General features: G+C 38.5%; 3 protein-coding genes across 5 annotated transcripts; all 3 read right to left on the bottom strand.

Moving 5' to 3' along the window:
• Positions 1–81: 81 nt before the first annotated feature.
• LOC132194492 (rapamycin-insensitive companion of mTOR) lies at positions 82–7,173 on the bottom strand. Its single transcript, XM_059615797.1, has 23 exons — positions 6,741–7,173; positions 6,639–6,686; positions 6,422–6,578; positions 6,225–6,356; positions 5,933–6,117; positions 5,117–5,815; positions 4,791–5,062; positions 4,495–4,596; positions 4,254–4,436; positions 3,990–4,198; positions 3,849–3,938; positions 3,595–3,796; positions 3,296–3,465; positions 3,028–3,238; positions 2,718–2,970; positions 2,111–2,659; positions 1,889–2,057; positions 1,600–1,835; positions 1,374–1,541; positions 1,212–1,319; positions 1,028–1,157; positions 831–969; positions 82–768 (listed from the first exon to the last, which is right to left on the bottom strand). Exons 1-23 carry the CDS (start codon positions 6,802–6,804, stop codon positions 652–654), a joined length of 4,593 nt encoding a protein of 1,530 aa, XP_059471780.1. The 5' UTR covers positions 6,805–7,173; the 3' UTR covers positions 82–651.
• Positions 7,174–7,408: 235 nt separating this feature from the next.
• Positions 7,409–16,005, bottom strand: LOC132194494 (rho GTPase-activating protein 39). 3 transcript variants are annotated; one of them, XM_059615798.1, is made up of 17 exons: positions 15,786–16,005; positions 15,320–15,444; positions 14,780–14,918; positions 14,274–14,414; positions 13,866–14,219; positions 12,973–13,757; positions 12,589–12,854; positions 12,165–12,491; positions 11,865–12,109; positions 11,352–11,546; positions 11,070–11,231; positions 10,787–11,013; positions 10,584–10,734; positions 10,326–10,436; positions 10,114–10,271; positions 9,759–10,017; positions 7,409–9,698 (listed from the first exon to the last, which is right to left on the bottom strand). In XM_059615798.1, exons 2-17 carry the CDS (start codon positions 15,421–15,423, stop codon positions 9,504–9,506), a joined length of 3,819 nt encoding a protein of 1,272 aa, XP_059471781.1. In that variant the 5' UTR covers positions 15,424–15,444; positions 15,786–16,005; the 3' UTR covers positions 7,409–9,503. The 3 variants fall into 3 exon arrangements, with proteins under 3 accessions (XP_059471781.1, XP_059471783.1, XP_059471782.1); XM_059615800.1 differs by lacking the exon at positions 11,352–11,546; XM_059615799.1 differs by lacking the exon at positions 14,274–14,414.
• A 374-nt stretch (positions 16,006–16,379) lies between these two features.
• LOC132194246 (uncharacterized) lies at positions 16,380–17,844 on the bottom strand. The gene is made up of 6 exons (XM_059615407.1): positions 17,547–17,844; positions 17,296–17,370; positions 17,149–17,228; positions 17,028–17,091; positions 16,796–16,967; positions 16,380–16,732 (listed from the first exon to the last, which is right to left on the bottom strand). Exons 1-6 carry the CDS (start codon positions 17,612–17,614, stop codon positions 16,538–16,540), a joined length of 654 nt encoding a protein of 217 aa, XP_059471390.1. The 5' UTR covers positions 17,615–17,844; the 3' UTR covers positions 16,380–16,537.
• Between the last annotated feature and the right edge of the window lie 134 nt (positions 17,845–17,978).

Here is a 17,978-nt window from a genome sequence, read left to right as displayed (position 1 = left end):
TAAATATAAATTAAAAAGACAAAAAGATGGAAAATAAAGTTTTTAGGAAATATTTTATTATCTAGTTTGAAAAATGACTTTAACTCCTTGATAAAACTCCTTTTGAACAGTCGCCTGAAACTTTCACTAAAATTAGACAGAGTCGCACCTATCTTACATTATTAATTTAAAAATTAACCATTCAAATCAATTTGAAGTCAAACGTTTTGCATACAAAAATTTATTCGGTAGCAGAAATTAAAGAACAAATATTTTTTATTTAATTTATTATGATTGTATTTTTTGTTTGGTTGGCAAAAGAGTATTGGCCAAATGAGCTCTGGCAAGCACATAAAGCGACAAATTGCAGAGCGCGTGGAAACCAAACTATGCATTAGTTATGTACTCATTTGATTTATTTTTGGTGTCTTGAATTAAATTAAATATTCAGTCAAAAACAACTATATACAAGTACGTGTTTACTACAGCCGATCTTTTGAGTTTGACTTGGCACTTGGCTTTGGAACTATAAAAGTTAAAATAAATGTCTTTTTCAGTGAAAAAAATTGTTTTTAAAGTGAGTATTAAAAAAGTAGAAAATATTTTAAATGGCTATTTTTATAAACAGATAATGTGTATCATTATTAAATAAAGATTTATATAAAGAGTTCATTAATTGCTTTCCTGAGTCATTGTGGCAGACTCTTCAAGTAACACACTAGGAGGTGAGAAGACAAGATTTGAGGTGGCATCTCGTAACTTCAAAATATTTGCAGCCTCGTCAAACAACTGAAATAAATGAACGTGAAAAATTTATTGAAACTTCTAATTAAATAAAATGGAAGCCCTACCTCTTCAAAATGACAGTCATAAAATAATTCTTGCAAGCTCTTTCGAGCTGTCAGACGGTAAGAGGAGTTTTCTAATAAATTGCAAACATCGGAGTACAAGCATAAGTCTTGAAATACTTGAGGGCACTTTTGCTTTAGCCTGTAACAAGATAAAAGAAAATCATGTATATTTTGTGTAAATTATAGAATTTACTTACTGTAATAGAGCTTGCTTTGAAGATTTAAACCAAATTGGATTGCTTAGTCGCTCAGCATGCTTTAGGATTTCTTTTTTTACTGTACACTTGGATAAAATGGCATTTTCTTCGCATTTAATTTGACTCATATCTGAAATTTATTCATAATTTTAATTCAGCCTATATATCATTAAATAGATTTTACCAAGTTCGAAATTGCTTATGCTGAAATTGCTATTTAACGTTGCGGTTTCCAGAGTTGCAGAATTTAGGGTAAAGCTCTCGATCCGGAAATCTTCACTACTTTCAGTGTCTAAGGGGAAATTAGAATAATAAAATAAGATATTCCTCTGTTGGCAAAAATTACCTGTTCTTGTGTGTCTGGAACTGGTTGAAATTTTACCACTTCTGATGGGTGTACGTGGATTTTGAGTGCGGTAGGAACAGGAGATGCACTTAATAGAGTCGTGCAAAATTGTTCCGTCAAAAGAACGCTCACTGTCAGAGTCTGGACTCTCACGACCATTTGCATTGCCTAGGTAGAATATAAAAATAATTGAAAAAAAAAATGATAATAATTTAAAAAAACTTGCCTGCTTCAGGAACTTCTTCCAACTCACAAAAAGACTCTCGGTCCCGACGTTTGCGTTGCAACCGAGTGATGTAAATTGGCTGCTCTTTTTGAAACATTACGCAAATATCAGCGGGTAGGGCAATCCCTTTAAAACACGGCTCAGATGACAGCTGCAAGTTTATCAGCTTTGGGTAACGGCAGATTGAGTTCAAGGATGAAGGCGCTCGGCGAAGTGGCGTCTCCACTTCAGACGACCTAATTATAAATATTAATTCCATTTCTATATACTGAATCTGATTTTTGCATACCCAAAGGGCTTTAAAAATTTGCTCGAGATATTTGAAGTGTCACTATTAATCTCGGAAATGTCACCAAGTCTGTTTGGAAGAAGTCGGAGGGCTGCAAAACCCTTGATGTCTTGCCAACTTGTTGACAGAACCTCCTTGTTGGGCTCGTTGATCGAGCCAATTGGTGACGCTGTAATAAAAATATAAGATTTTTGAGATAGACTTTCAATTACAACAACTTACAGCTTAAATATTCATCAGTATTTTCGTGAGTTGAATCGTCGATTACAAAGCTAGGAGCGGTACATTCAGAATTTACAGATATGCTTCTAACTCTTGGACTCCTTTCCGGCTTCTTATTTGGTTCCTTGATTTTTGGCAACTCTCCCATAACACTGGAGTCTCCCTTGGTGTCGCTGAGACTCCTCTTGTGGTGCTTTTGGTACTTTGGAGGCTTAGAATGCGGAAGTGTTTGCGACCTTTGAGAGCCGATGGACAAGAGTGGAGGAACAACCGTGCTGACACCATTGATCTTGGCTGGAGAGGCATTGGCGGAGGAAGAGATTATTTGATTTACTGCACAATCAACCTCGTCTTCAAAAGTGATCACAGGGCCAGCGCTTGCAGAAGAAGAGCAGTGACTAGTGGAGCGTTTGCGGCGGTCTACTGGAAATTCAAACCAAATTCCGGCATCGTCTGTAACAAATTTGAAGTCTGGCTCTTCCGGTGACAGATCTGGCACTTGGATGACAGGGTATTTGTCATTTCGAGCCTGCCGCACAGCAATCCATCCTTCATAAATATTTTTTATTACTACTTCTTGCAAGTTTATAAATTAAACAAAAATCACCTGCACTTTCCAGCTGAGAACATCCTAGTTCTGTTGTTGCCAAAAGTGAGCAAGCGTAAAAAGCAGAAGCTCGAACTCCATAATGGGGATGATCAGTTGCCAACAGTACTAAGCAATCTGCCAGAGTGACTGGTTCGTTCAAAGACTCAAGCAAATTGATTCCCCCAACAGAAGAACTAATGTGGCTGAGCGCCCAAATTGCAGTCTTTATCTTGGAAATGTCTTCTGTGGCATTTTGCCTCACATCTATAACCTGCAAAAATTTAAAAAGTTAATAAATTTGTTTATTTAAACAAGAATATTAAATTACCTCAAAATACTTTTTGAGCAAAGCTGTATCTTGGGAAATAAGTTCCAGGCCTTCTTTGTGTTGGACAAGTTGTCCATATAAGTGAGACGGCAAATAAAAATCTTTAACTGAATTTTTCACATTGCTCAGTCGTCCAACGTAAGAACCCTCTTCATTCTTTTGGTGCATGGTGAGCGCCTCATGAAGTCCTGCTTCAACGATTCGCACATACCTATCATTTGTTTTATAAGCTAAGTTTTAAAGTTCAATGAAATATTTAATATTTTACTTTTCATTGAAAGAATGTTTCCAAAGCTGAAGCTCGTTTTGGACAAAATTAGCATCATTTAAATATGAGAATCCAGACTGAGTAGACAAAAATCTCATCAACAGCAGTCGTCCTCGGTCACCCAATTGCAACAGGGTTGGTCTAAGTTGAACTAAGGCTTCCAAGTAAGGCTGCGAAAAATTTTAACTAGTTAAAAAAAATTCACTGGCAGAAATGAATAATCCTTTCAGGACTTTATACACCTTAGTTGCAGACCTTGCAATTTCCAAGTTTTAAATCTAGGCTTTTGAAATACACACCTTGTAATCACAAGCCTCATCCAAAATTTCAGAGGCAGCCAAAGACACTTGGATATTGATGTCGTAGAGTTGCATCACTAACAACTCCATCCCCCATTCTTCAAAATCTTTTACATGGGCCCGAACAAGAACCAACAAGAATTTTGTTGCATAAATTCTCGACGATTCAACGGGTGATTTCAAAAGTTTGCCTAGGATGATTCTGTAAGTTTAAAATTAACATACAATTTGTTATTATAAAATAAACAATTTACCTAGGCATTCCATCATTGGTGAAATCAAGACTTGACACAACTAGTTTCACATAACAGTCGTGTTTTGTTTCAACGATCAAGCTAAGAAGGCTGAAAAAAAATTTAATTTTGAGTAAATATGAAAAGACATGAGGCACCGACCTTTGGAAAATGCTTGCTGCCTCAAGGACTTTCACCCCCTTACTGAAGTGGCACAGCCTGCCGATAACAAGAAAATACACTTGGCACATAGAATGAGTAACATTGTGAGGACTAAAGAGGCAGTCGTGAGCACTGTCGGCTTTAATAATGGCTTGAATGTGCTCGCCAATGTCAATAATCAACTCGGTTAGTAGTCGACTGGCTTCTCCCTGTAAAAAAAAATTGGTAACAATCTGAATCAATTTAGCTGCTCAATGTTGAAACCTCATCTGCTTCCACTAGATATTCAACTACTTCACAAGCAACAAGAGTATACAAATGAGAGTGAGAATGGCCCAGCTTGATCTGGCTGAATCTATTATTGCTTGGACGGAAAAACTCCACCAACCGCCGCACAAAAAGTTTGTAGTTTGAGTCTTCAAGTTTTATTAGTGAATCATTACGGCTCTGAAAACATATTTTAATTTTTTTCATAATTAAATTTATAGGGAAAGGTGAGAATAACCTTTAAAATAGTGAGCACAACATTCCAGTTCCAAAAGAAGGGGTCCTTGTTTGCCAGAACTGCAGATTTCTTGATAGAGTCTTCAATGTCTTTGGACACCAACTGCAAACACAAATTTAGCAAATAAAAGATAATATGTAAAAACATGTTCTGAATAATTGAAATTTTAGCACAATTTGTTCAAAAAGTTTGGTTTTAAACGAATGCCATATAGTGTGAAAAGTATTATCAATAAAACTTTTTTAAAAACGAGATACATTGCTTCATTAAATAAAATTTTTTAATTTGAAATTAACCTGAAGAACTGTTGACTTAGGAACACTCTGGCCAGCAACCAACTCCACTTTGAGACTTCCTGAGAAATACAACAATTGTTGCAAGAATAAGCTAGATGGAGTGGGTCGTGTCTTCATCATTGCGTTAAATCTTGAGATGACGTTGAGAGCGGAAAGAGAGCGCTGCTGCGAGGACGCGCAGCTTGAGCCGCTAGCGTAGGATATAAGGGTGGGCAAACTGGGCAGGGCGCACCCAGTTGGCAACAAATTGCGACTCATTTGCAAAATTTGGCCTGAAAGTTTTTTAAGTTGTTTAAAATGAAAATCGAGGAAGCAGAATCTTATACCTAACAAAATAGCAGCCCTTAGGGAGATGAAGGAGTCGCTGGTTACGATGACTTCGATAAGTGCCTCCAAAAGGTTTGCCTCAATAAACGTCTGCAACAGCAAGGCTTTGTGGATTTCGACCATGTTAGGTCGGAATACTGAGAGGTGCGGCAAAAGAGATTTGCCTTCGAGAGCCACAAAGCCATCCGACAACTTCCAGGCGTCCTGCATCTTGGCCGGGTCAACGTCCGCCAAGGCTACACTCGCCTCGTCCGTCCAGGAAATCTCAGGCACACCCAGCAGGTCGTTGAACAGGTCAAGGACGTTTTTCCTTGCCTCTAAATGCTGGTACCTGAGAACATCGACCAACGACTTGATGCCGCTGGCCACCTCGGTTGGGTCACAGAAATGCAGGATGCCAGGGAAGGAACGCAGCACAGAGAGCAGGGCGGTGTGGGTGCTGCCAATTCGGCAGTCACGATCTTCCTTGTTCTTCTCTTGTGACGCCCAGCCGTGGTGTTGGTAGTGAATGTCACAATACGGAGCCGAGAGGACGGTAAGATCGATTTTGGCACTTTTTCGGGTTTTTTGATGGACCAGCAGAAAGAGGAGAGAACCGACCAAGACTTCAGTCACCCTAGGCGAGTGAGACTCGATCAAGTTTCTACTAATTGCAGCAACGCCACCGTTTGTGATGAATGCATCAGGACACATAACAGCTGTAAACAAATTGCAATTAATATTTTGACTACTACAATTAAATTTCATTTAAGATTTACAAAAAAATATAAGGAAGTTATCAATTCACATTTATGCTTAATCCAAGATCAATTTACCAAGTTCAGCAAGGGTTGCAAGACATACTCGCAGAATTTTGTCCTTCTCCTCTGCACCTCCATTTGCTAAGGACACCAAAGATCTGGCCAATTCGTTCGGAAACAAATTGGGCCCACAAAGAATTATCCTTCGGCAAAATCTAAGCGCCTGCACTCGCTCCACATCACTGTCAGAATCTAAAATTCTTTAAGAGAATTATAATTAGATTAAAAAAAAAAGAAACAATTCTGAATTTTCATTTCAGTCCTCACAGAAGGACTATTGAATAAAAATTTTTGGCCCATAATTTACCTAGCTACCAAGTAAGGTATTCGCAGTCTTATAATTGCTGCCACATCCTGATCATCTTTAATTAAACGTCTTATTGTTCGAATGCCAGTCGCCCGGATTCTGGCTGCATCATGGACCAAAGCAACCCTCAAACTAAAATCATTGTTAAAAATAACAAGACATTTCAGATAAAAACACAATTTTTGCAAAAATTATACCAGCAAAGAATTTCGTCAAAGTTGTATGATAGATTAGCCAGAACTTCTTTTGTGAAGAAATTGGTGCAGGCGTTGAGATAACCAAACTTTTTGGCCTCGGAGATTCCTAGCCGGCGAGAAATGTTGACCAAGATTTCAGTTGTCATCTCATTTGGATCTGAAATGAACAAAGAGTCAGTAAATTGAAGGTAAATAACATATTATTTTAATTGTGTACCTCTTGTTACGTCCAGCCGGATGTACTCATCTTCGCTGTCTCGTCGGTCTGAGCATAGAATCGCGATTAATTTATTAGATTTTATCAATGAAATGAACCCACTGGTGCGGACAGAAGATGAGTGGTTGGAGCGCATACTGCGGCCTCTGTACATCCAGGATGACATTTCCGGGCTTGTAATTAACTCACGAGGACAAATGTAATAATGCTCTTGCAGCAAAATTCAATAATGTCGAAGCTATGTGTAAAAAATACACATAATTTTATTGCTGAATATTTTACAGCTGCAGAGCAAAACGTGCAAAGCTTCTTTGGCTATGTATTTTATACATAAATGGTCACGTCCGTTAGCGAAATCATTCCTTGTCGGTGCACGGCGGGATCCCCATGGCAGAAGCGTGAGACACCGACGGACGGTCTGAGTTGGCAAAATCGAAGGCCCTTTTTGTCAAATAATTGCAAACATCGACAGCCCACAGAGATCTCGTGAAAATTGAAAACACACTCGTACTACGAGGGAGGGAGAGGGGCGTTGACATTGCGGCTTGCGCCGGCTCGATTTGTTTTCCTCTCCTTCTTTTCGAGTAAAGCAGGTTGCCTATAGTGCAAGTTGGTTGCATGAATGGATTAAAGCTGGAACGCAATTCACACCGCCGCCCGGAGTCACTCTTTTAAGGCCATCATGAAAAAAAATTATATTCATCTTGAGTAGGTGTATTTAAGAACTTTTTGGACATAATATTGACTTATGCCGATTGAGAGGGAAGAGCAAAAAAAAAAAAAAAAATTATCAAAATTATATAATAATATGTATATGATTATTTTTGGATATGAGAAAAAAATAATACGCTAGTTTTATTCCATTTTGGTATGTGACTTTTGTATTTTGGTTATCTGGATAATATATATAATATAATTAGTTGTTACATTATACGATTCAATATGTACACAGTAGCGTCCCACAATAGTGTTATTTTTTTCTTCAGATACAAAATTCCAACAAAATCATAGAGGCTAACAAGTATTCACTTTTAATTTAGTTTCTTTGACAGGTTCATAGCGGCGGCCGAATTTTTTTTTTGTGTTGGAAATTTTTGGCGGAGAGATTTTTATTTGATAATGAGAAAAAAAAGTAGAGGTCGCAGCCAGCCAGGCTTTTTTAGGCCACTTAAAAATCAAACCAGCCGCCGCGGCATCAGGCTGGATATTTTGTAAATCAATTTTATATGCTGATAAATTGGCCAAAATTGGAGTACTATAGTGTATAACGTGCTTTGGGTAACAATCAGTAATAACACTGCTGATTTGGGGTCATTGTAACCCTCACACCCCAGGTCATCATTCACTTATAAAACAAGTGATTTTTTTTCATTCAAATGAAGTTTTACGGCCAGAGCGCACTTCCAGTGGAGTGCAAATGATAGCAAAAGATTTCAAGCCGCATATGATGTGCAAAAATAAGTATCACACAGGAAGATTCAGGAAAACTTGTAAAACATAATATGAGAGAATGACTGAGAAGAATAAACAATAGTTGTAAAAAAGAAAGGTGTAAAAAGAATACTATTTTTAAATTTAAGTACAAAATTAAAAATTTCTAAAAATAAAAATGTTTGACGAATCTTTTCATTTTATTCTTTGGTTTACTCGTTTCAATTCTGGGAAGAAATTTAGTGTTGCAAGTGTAGCCCAATAGCGCAGTTTATACTTCAAGATTATTAGTGATTGCAATATTTGCAGTATTTTAATTTTATTCAAGAGGCAGCCGAAATGCATAGATATTATTGGGACAGAGAAGATTAGGCTTCAGGGAGGAAATACTTATATTTGACAATCAGAATCAGCCACACTGGCCGCCGCCGCGAAGCTGCGGTAAGACCTCTGATAAGTAAAATAACCAATGTAACTTAATGGTATTCGTCAGTATTCGTAAATTATTACAACCACGTTGATAGAAAATGCGACACTTGGAAGAGGAAAAAGGCAGAAAATTTTTAGGTATATCAGAAGTCTCAAAAATTATTATTCTTGATCTCGGTTGAGATTTCAGGAAGGCAAGAGAAGAAACCAGAGGAGTTTGCCTCCAGTGGTGGTAAAAATAAATGCAATAATTGGGAAAAAACAATATAAATTTGGTGATCAGACAATGCAATTAGTACGAGTGCCACAATTACTTAAACAAAAATGGCACATGCAAATCAATTATCCCGGAGATAAAAATAAATTTTCAGCAAATAATTATGCTTGCCTCAGTTCGGTACAAAATTTCCTTTCCTTTTCAATATACTTTTTGATAATTTTTTAAAACATATTTTAAGTTTTGTTTTGGTATTTCTATGTATATAGGCTCTTTTATGCACTACCTATTGTTCAGCTGAAATTTCACAGACTTCAAGCAACATCATCTAAATGTATTGCTCCAAAGCAGGTCCAACGCATTTGGCAATCTTGACTAAAATTGGACCAGTCGTTTTCAACATTGAATGTGACGAAAATTGAATTATTTTCTTTTGTGACACTAAGTTCCACAATGTTTAAGTTTGTTTGAGGAATTTTGAAGTAGGAAATAACCATTACTGATTCATTTTGCTTTTTAAAGAGGGATCAAAGAGGTTCGGAGCCCTCAAAATAATCAAAGACTAGCAGTGCAAAACAAGTATTGGAATGACACTTGCAAGAAGCTCCCTCACAGGCAGAGACTAATAAGCTAAAAGGTGTACCAAGGGTCAATCCAAACAGTGTTTTTCTTAATGTGGAACTCACTATAGAGCTCTTGTAAATGATTATTTGGAATAGATTTTGCTTGTTAGTTGGTTAATATTGTAGCATATTTTGAATTCAAGAATGATGCAAATTTTCAACAATTTAAAATACTTCACTCATAAAACTTGTGTCTAAGGTCTGGATCAGCGTGCGCATAAAAGCCATTTCTTTTCGCGCATTTTCAATAATTATTCTGGGATCGTTCGACCGGCATCGAAGGCAATTAGGGGCCATTACCATAGCAAGATTGCTCGCATCCATTTTCGTCACTTGGACCACCTCTGGCCTGGCAAAAATCTGAAATGTAAGGCTTATGTTTTGAACGATATCCCAAATCTGTTGTAGAATTTAATTAACCTGCAGGAATCTGACCAGGTAGCACAGCACAAGTCTGTTGAGCTCGGGCAGCATCTGGACGATAGCAAGGCACGACTGAGGATCGTCGTGGCATTTGACACATTCCTCGTACATCGTATCAGGTATGAGGGGCTCGTAGAGCTCTCGGTACCACAGTTTAAGTAGCGACGCCGGAAGGTGGGGGTCGTTTGAGTCATTTAACTGCCACTGATCTATCTGCGACTTCATTGCTGCCACTTCGTCAATATCAGCAGACACTCTGAAATAATTCCAAAAAAAATTTAATCATTATTACGTTATAATTAATTTTTCACGAAACATTTTGTAATGAATTGAGAATAAATAAGCATCTTACCTAAATATTCCCTCGGTCTGTGCTCCTTGAAGCCTGAGAACTTCTTCTGAGAGTGTAGTTTGCACCCAAGGTAATTTTCTCTGAGGATATCGATCTTTTTGCACTTCCATAACTTCATCCAAATTGTTGCCAAACATGCTGGTACGAAAGATTTGCAGCTGAAAGTATTGAAAAAAATGTAGGCTTCAATCAACGATGAACTATTCAATTACTTTAGCCTGCTCAATTTCTTCAATTGTAGGCTTCTTTGGCTGCTTCCTGCCAGTTGCTCCTATCCGTTCTAATCTCTGGCAGCAAATCTTAGCAAAATGACTAATTTGAACCTAAGGAAAACAAAAAAAAAGTGTAAATATTTTTAAATAAATAATGTTCTGTTAAAAATTAAGAGTATCAAAGCTACATGCTCAGAACCCATGTAAATATTTAAATGCGAGAACTGCACTGGTCTGGTTATTTTAACAGACACTTACATGGATGGGCCACTTTCCTACTTCAGGGAAGTTCAAGCTTGGGTCCCTATGCCTGTTCATGTACCCATCTAAGTATTTCTGGAACTTTTCAGATGGCGGAAAGAAAGCCAAGCAAATTGATAAAAGTTCCCATCCTCGCCGAAGGCTTTCCCTATGAAGGTAAAAAATATAATTTTAGCCAAATAAATTAAGACAAAACTGACTTTCTAGGATTCTCGGTTGTTTGCCGGCAAATTTGAATATAAAGCTCGTCACGAAGTCCTGGCTTGCTGTAACCAAGATTGCAAATTTCCAGTGCAACAGAGAATAAAGTGCTGCCTGGTTTAGTTTTGCGATCACCCATGTAAACCTGCACCAGTTTGAAAAGTTCACAGGCTTCTTTTTTAAGGGCCTTGTCATTCAGAACCAACATTGGCTTTTGGATACCATCCTAAAAAGAAAAGTTATTAGTTATTACTCATTTCTTGAACCAAAAACTAATTTTACTTGTGTCCACGAGAGCATGTCACGGATTGCTAGTTTCTTCCTGAAGATTCCCTTCTTATGGAAATTAAGATTATCCTCAGCGTATTTCTCAATGTCACTGTCCGAAGGTGGTCTTTTTTCTTTTGTAGCTGGATTCATGGTGAATTTGGATACTCTTGGCAGCTGGAGGGAGAAGAGGTTAGTGAATTTTAGGTCACAAAAGGTCCAACTTGAGATTAATATACTTTTTACAATAAAGAGAAACTGTTTTAAGTGGCAAAGATGGAGGAGCATGGAACTCACCTGCTCCGCTGGCATTGCGATGGGCTGGAAGACACATGGGCCAACAAGATAAGAGTTTGGGGGTGAAATAGCTATTGGCAGGGTTTGCATGCGACACCCTCCATTGGAAGAGAGACACATCATCTGATGTTGGTTCTGGTGGTGTTGGTGATAATGGTGCTGCGGGTGGTTACTGCTTTGAGGAGCACACAGCAACTGCAGCCAAATATTACAAATTGCGCTTTAGTTTTCTGCCAACTTGCATGCTACACATCCAGATCTTTATTTCATTTTTCATTTAGAGAAAAAGATCCGTGCAAAAGTTGGCAATTTCTCCATGGATGCAGTTAAAATTATCTACAAAAAATCACAACCAAACTAGTCTCGTGAAATTACGCCAATTTTCTATTTGACATCTTAATGATAAGACACATTGTGTGAGACAAAGTTTGAGCACAAGAATTTTAAGCTAATAGAGTGGAAGGATAGAAGGATGATTGTTGAAGAAGAATTTGACGCGAAAAAAATCAATACCTCGTTTTTCTCCATGACTGGAGAGTACAAAACGGGAGGCATTGGCGCAGGTTCCTTTTTACGTTTCAAGGACGCATGCTGAGTCTCAAGAGGGTACAGGCCAGATTGCAGCGCCAAACTCATCCCTCTCACCCCTCCAGTGGTCAACACACTGGCAGAAGAGGCGGTGGCTGCCATTGCGTTATAGTAAGTGGCTTCGTCATCTTTTTTACTTTCAGGGATGTCGTAATTGCCCCTTGACGACTCTGTGTTATTTGAGTTAGTGGAAACGCTTAAGCAGATTAGTCAATTAAAGTATACCCATGAGTGTGTGGCTGCGGCTTGGCTTGGGTCTACCACTGCTAGAGTAGCTGAAAGGAGAAGCCAAATGATGTGGCGGTGGCTGCGGCTTGGAAGAGGAACTTTGATGATGGCTGCAGGTCCGCCTGGGAATTGGCAGATCATTGTCGTCGCTGTCGGGGTCCAGGTAATGCGCGTCATCTAGATACTCCTGAGAACTTGAGTCAGGGTTTGACATGCCTTCATCGTCAGCAAACTCATCACTGTCGTCATCATGACGACCGGCTGATTCCTCCGAGTGGAGAGAATCTTGTTCATCATTCAGGGGATCACCAAATTTGTAACAACCTGCATATAAATAATATTTCATTTTTTCAGTTTGCACATTATCGATTCAAAAATTTAATGTCCAACTTTGACTTTGGTATTCAAACAAATTGCTAACCTGAAAGTTTTGCTTGCTCTAGAATGTATTGCTGCAGAGGAAGTAGGTGGGCTTGCATGGCTGGATCCATTGAATAGGAATAATCAAGATTAGTGTAGAGATGCTTGGAAGTGGAATCGCCAACCACCGAGCGACTGGCTGTACTTGAGGAGGCTGAGCCATTATGGTGGTGAGCGCAATCAGAGCTGCTTCGGATGCTGCCAGAAGTTGCTTCGCTGTCTGATCTATGCGAGAAACTTGGCTCTCGCGTTATGTCGGTTCCACGCCTACAAATTGATATTTTTAAGTATCTCATTATATTAACTTTTATAGTGAAATTTATTATTTTGAATATGTTAAAATCAGGCAAATATAATTTCCATGAAAATTTATGACAGTTCTTACCTGCTTGAACTGCTGCCAGTAGTGTGCAAGCCGGAGTCAGCTGGAGAGAGCAGAGGACTATTAGAAGATATTGACTTATTCAACCCCAGTTTGGTCTCAGCAGCAGTTGCCTCTTGCGCTGTCCCCATCACTGTGTTTTCTGCTCTGGTCAAAGGACTAGAATCGGCCGAGCAAGCACCATCGTGGAGGTACTTTTCCGAGTTAGACGACTTCCTGTGTCCGACCAGAGCCACAGCGGTCTCGGTGCGCAGGTAGTCCTGGCCAGTGGGCAAGTACTTGCGTCTAGCTTGAGGTGTGGACTCGACGCTTCTCAGGCCTGACGGAGAAACCATGAAGTACTTTTCGTGCATGGCGTCATCATCGTTGTACTTGCAGCTGCGACTGTGGTGTTGCTGCTGCTGGTACTTAGTGCTTGACGACTCAGGCCTGGACTGCATGAAACTGTAGCTGCGACATAGGGAGCTTGAGGACAAGTAGTTTGTAGCTGCGTCTTGCTGGGAAGCCCCTCTGTCCGTGGAAGGCGAAGATTTTTCCTTGGCGATGTCAAAACTACGCTGCTTTGGAATCACAAAAGAACTCGGCTGCTCAGAGAGACCGTACCTGTCTAAACTTTGAGCAGCCGTGGAGCTGATGGCAGCAGCGCTGGGGCTCTTTTTCTTGAAAATAGGTGTACTTGTGGAAACCGTGATCCCAATATCGGTGCTGGGGGAGTGTTTGGCATCCCTGAATTCTCTCTGGTGGCGGCTTTGGTTGCTGGTGCGACCACTGCTGCTACCGGATTGAATCTAAAAAACGTGGAAATGAATTTACTAATTTTCTAAAAAGTTTGTATAAAAATGAGAGATCCGCCTTTTTCCACGCAATACTTTGTTTGTATGTATGACAAAAGTTACCTTTGGTGTGGATCCAGGTGGGGTTTTCTGAGATTCAAACGACGCAAAGCCATCGCCGACTGACGCATGCTGGTGGGGAACGTTCGAAGAACTGGCCGACCTGAAGGACTCGGATTTGTTGCCATTTTTGTTGCGCCGACTTCTCCTCTCCGACTCTTCAACAAAAGCTCCTCTTGCGCGGTTGGAATCCTCAGAGGCTGGACTCGCACTAGGAGATGAAGGGCTCACTTGCTGTGTCCTTTTGTTCGATAGAGGGGAACTCGCTGGACTGGTTTGCGTTTGACTGCTTGCAGGTTTGCCACCGGGAGAGGAGCTGCTCGTCGGTGTGGTTTTTGAGGAAGAAGGGGTTTTGTGCTGTGAAAGAATTTCAGTGAGGAGGGTTGCTTGATGAAAAACGTCAAAATTAACTGTTTGGACTGGAGTTGTGGCAAGAGAGTCTTTCTTTTCTGACTTAGGCCATTTAACTGATCTGCCTGGGGTCTGAGTGGCAACCGACTCTTTCTTTATTGAAGAGATCTCGTCACTGACTTCAGTATTATTTTTCAAAGTCTGCAAAACAAAATAGCAAAATAAAAAATAAAAATAGTAAGAAATGGGGCATTGGGGGAGTTAAGAGAAATTATAAATCAGAAAATACTAGTATCTACCAAAGTTCAGAATTTACCACAAAAAATTCAGCATCAACTAAATTTCATTAATTATTGTAGCTGGAAAATTGGCATTTGAGCTACATAAGTGTGAAATTATGAAATTAAATGAAAAAAAAGGAATTACAGTAATAGAATAACACACGTCCATTCAACTAGAACATTAAATATTTATTTATTTTTATGTAGAATGGACGAAAATTAATGGTAAATTCATGAAACCCTGATAACTACATACAAGAAGAAACAACCAGTTTTCTCAATTACCTGCAACTTGGCCAGAGGAATGATGTCACAGTTGTGAGGCCGGTGCCACACAGTCTTCTGCGAGGTTGCGTTGTAGTAGTAGAACCTTTGAGTTGCCTGGTCGAAAAGCTCCCACCATTGATTATCATCAGTCTTTTTCCTAAAAACAAATTTCAATTATGTTTTTATTTTAATTGCTTTCATTCTACAAAAATAATATTCAATTCATGACTATATGAAAAATCTATCTAACATTAAGTGGAAAAACTGACAAACTACACCCTCAGCCCTGCCCCCGCCGCAGATCATTATAATTATATAACCCAATGTTTTGGGGTTTCTTTCCCTCACAAGGATGTGCCATTGCAACAAATAAAAACAATAACATATTTTAATCAAAACAATTTAAATGCAACTTTATAGGAACTATTTAAGGATGCTCTTATAATAAAAAAATATTTTGCAAGTTGGGTTTTTTGCAGCAGCTTGCTAGTAAATTGTTGTCGTTTATGGAGGAAAATGTTCATTAAATTTTTCCCTGAAAATGAGTTTGCAACTTACACAGGCACGCCAAATGGTGGGTCCCAAACACACTCCCCTGTTGAGAGGTTTGCATACATATGCTCCTTTGTGCGAGGCTCGATAATTTCGACCCACTCCATCATTGAATGACCAAGTAATTGCGTCTGAAACAAAACAAGAGCATTAAAATTAGTTTCGAGAACTGAAAAGGGGCCTTTGTGAAAGAGGCAGCTGAAAGAAACAAAGAGTAAACACGTGCATTCATGTGCAAAGGATGAATGTGACGGGTTTGTTGATTGTTCCTGAAATCAGCACACATGCGAATTTATTGTCTTTTGCCTGCGGAAATTTCCAAAATTTTATCGCGGCTTTAGATTCGCCAAAATTAGGCATAAATCAAAAATTCAAGATAAATTGACATTTTTCGCCATAGGATTTGGCAAACGAGCCGTGTAACATTTGAATTGAACTATAATGTTGTGTATACATTTGTTTCAGTGTGTACCTTTCACACGAGAGCTTCTTCAGACGCGAGTTGCTTCCACGAACAAGTGCGATATCGACATTTTTCCGCTGCTTGACAAGGACCTCACTCGGCCGGACTCATGCCGAAACAATTTTGCTCACATGGGCCGAATTTAATCGGCAAAGCGCGATCGTCTTGCAAATTGGGATGGGTCTGTTCACAGCTAGTCCATTTTGAAATGCACCTGGACTGTCTGATGTATTCCTGGGAAAACAAGGCGAGTGCATGCAGAGCTGCCAACGTAAAAAAATAGTTTCAAAAATGATGCCCCGTTGCGAGGGGGGATACTGTTGCAAAAATTCAGGTTGCTAAAAGGGTATTAAAAATATTGGCCTTTTTAATATCATCACTATGATTATCGCTCAATTAATTAATTGAAGACAAAATTCAACCAACGGTTCATGTTACACTGAAAAGAATTTAGCTTAAAAACCAATAATTATTATTTAATTAATCATCTTTTTTGATAACATACAAATTTAAATAGTTAAACTACTTAAGTAGCAAAAATTTTCAGATTTAAATGATAATTTAGTGTCAGTTAGGATAAATAATAAAAAGTATAATTCATCTTTCATATAAGTATTTATTGATTAAATTTTACATTCAATTTTTTATTATTTAATTTTACTTCTAATATCACTTTTGTCAATAGCCAGCAAACAATAATGCCGTGCAGCAATAATTTTTAATTATATTTCATGTTGAACAAAATTCATGGATCGGTACAATTAAAAACTGCGGAAAACCTTCTCGAACAAGCTCATTCTATTTTGGTCCTGCTTGGGAGGATTAGGGCACTCGGCGCCAAATTGGGGAATCATAGAGAAAAAAGTACTTCCACCACTGGGAGGGTCTGGTTGCTCCGTCACTGTAACTTGCTCACTTCCTTCGCCATCACGAACAACTTTTCTAGTCTCCCAGACCTTAAATTTAAAAATAAATTATTAAATAGTAGAAATTTAAAAAATTATTTGTTTATATATTACTCCATCAGGTCTCTGTGTTGTTTGAATTGAAATGGATCTGCTGAAGCTTTTGAAACCAGGTGGAAGCTGCGGAAATTGCAAAGGCAAATCTTGGTGAGGAGCCTGATGCTGATAGTTGCGTTTCTGACGATCTTCCTCCATTATGGCCATCAGATGATCACCAGTAAGAGAACTGTTTTAAAAAGCACCAATATTATTTTAAGGTTAAAAATTTATGAAATTTATTTCTCACCTTCCATCCAAAACTTTGTCCGATTTATCAATAACTGGAGGCAGTGGAGGCTGGGACTGGAAATCTATTTAAATGACGATATTTTACTACACAAAAAGAGATTAATTCTTAATGGATGTACCTTCAAAAAATCTAGGCATCACTTCAGAGAAAAAGCCAGGGTACTGACCAAGGATGTCTCCTAAATTTTGCTCCATTTCTCTGAATTCAAGATTATTATTAGTTTTTACTTTGTTAAATTGCACTGTGATAAAAAAAATACACATACCTCTGCCAGGGCTGATTTGGATGTGGGAAATTTTTGAATTCGTCAAGATCTTGGATTGTTGGCGGATTTGTGCCCCTTTAACAAAACAAATATTAGAAATGTTAATGAATTTACTGTGGAAATAATTAATAGCTATTTATATTACATTATGTATGTTGTAAGATAATAATACATATACAAAATTTGAATAGCTCTTTAGGCATAATGTGTATCATAATATTTTTGGGAGTATAATGAATGATTTTTTTTACCAATAATAATAGCCATCATTGTATTTTTGAGGCGGTGGGATTCCAAAAAATTTCTTGATGAAGTCCATGATGTCAGTATTTCCAGTGGTCTTACGTAGCCTCTCTTCTAGGGTTTGCGTGCGAAAGCAGATTTTGCGGCTTTCGACTTGCCGACGGAGACTGCGTTACGATCGTTGCGTGCTACGCAAGGTCCTGCCCTGCACTCCTGCTAGAAACTTCGAAAGGGAGGAAAGGGTGGTAAAAGTGAAGTGACGTGATTTCGAAATTCACGAGTCAAGTCGAGAGAGAGGTCAATAACAAAGTGTTGCAAACATGATTGAGGTACACTTTAAGCAATTCTTATGAATTTCTTTAGTTGTATGTCGTATAAAAACGAATTTTAATTATATAAAATAACTGAAATCATAATAATTTTATTAATTTAATCAATTT

Source organism: Neocloeon triangulifer, unplaced genomic scaffold (genome assembly GCF_031216515.1).
Source record: "Neocloeon triangulifer isolate White Clay Creek 2 clone unplaced genomic scaffold, ASM3121651v1 ptg000006l, whole genome shotgun sequence".
NCBI classification, from domain to species: Eukaryota; Metazoa; Arthropoda; class Insecta; order Ephemeroptera; family Baetidae; genus Neocloeon; species Neocloeon triangulifer.
The sequence above is the reverse complement of the archived record's forward strand: the minus strand, read 5'-3'. Positions and strand labels throughout refer to the sequence as shown.

Coding starts and splice junctions, on each gene's coding strand:
- LOC132194246 (XM_059615407.1), bottom strand. CDS start 17,614: ATGGACTTCATCAAGAAATTTTTTGGAATCCCACCGCCTCAAAAATAC. Junction 17,229..17,295: donor CCAAATCAGCCCTGGCAGAG/GTATGTGTATTT, acceptor TCTTGAATTCAG/AGAAATGGAGCAAAATTTAG. Junction 17,092..17,148: donor GATGCCTAGATTTTTTGAAG/GTACATCCATTA, acceptor TCATTTAAATAG/ATTTCCAGTCCCAGCCTCCA.
- LOC132194494 (XM_059615798.1), bottom strand. CDS start 15,423: ATGATGGAGTGGGTCGAAATTATCGAGCCTCGCACAAAGGAGCATATG. Junction 14,919..15,319: donor CCACCATTTGGCGTGCCTGT/GTAAGTTGCAAA, acceptor ATTTGTTTTTAG/GAAAAAGACTGATGATAATC. Junction 11,547..11,864: donor CAGTCATGGAGAAAAACGAG/GTATTGATTTTT, acceptor ATTTGGCTGCAG/TTGCTGTGTGCTCCTCAAAG.
- LOC132194492 (XM_059615797.1), bottom strand. CDS start 6,804: ATGTCATCCTGGATGTACAGAGGCCGCAGTATGCGCTCCAACCACTCA. Junction 3,239..3,295: donor AAACATTCTTTCAATGAAAA/GTAAAATATTAA, acceptor AACAAATGATAG/GTATGTGCGAATCGTTGAAG. Junction 1,836..1,888: donor AAATTTTTAAAGCCCTTTGG/GTATGCAAAAAT, acceptor ATTTATAATTAG/GTCGTCTGAAGTGGAGACGC.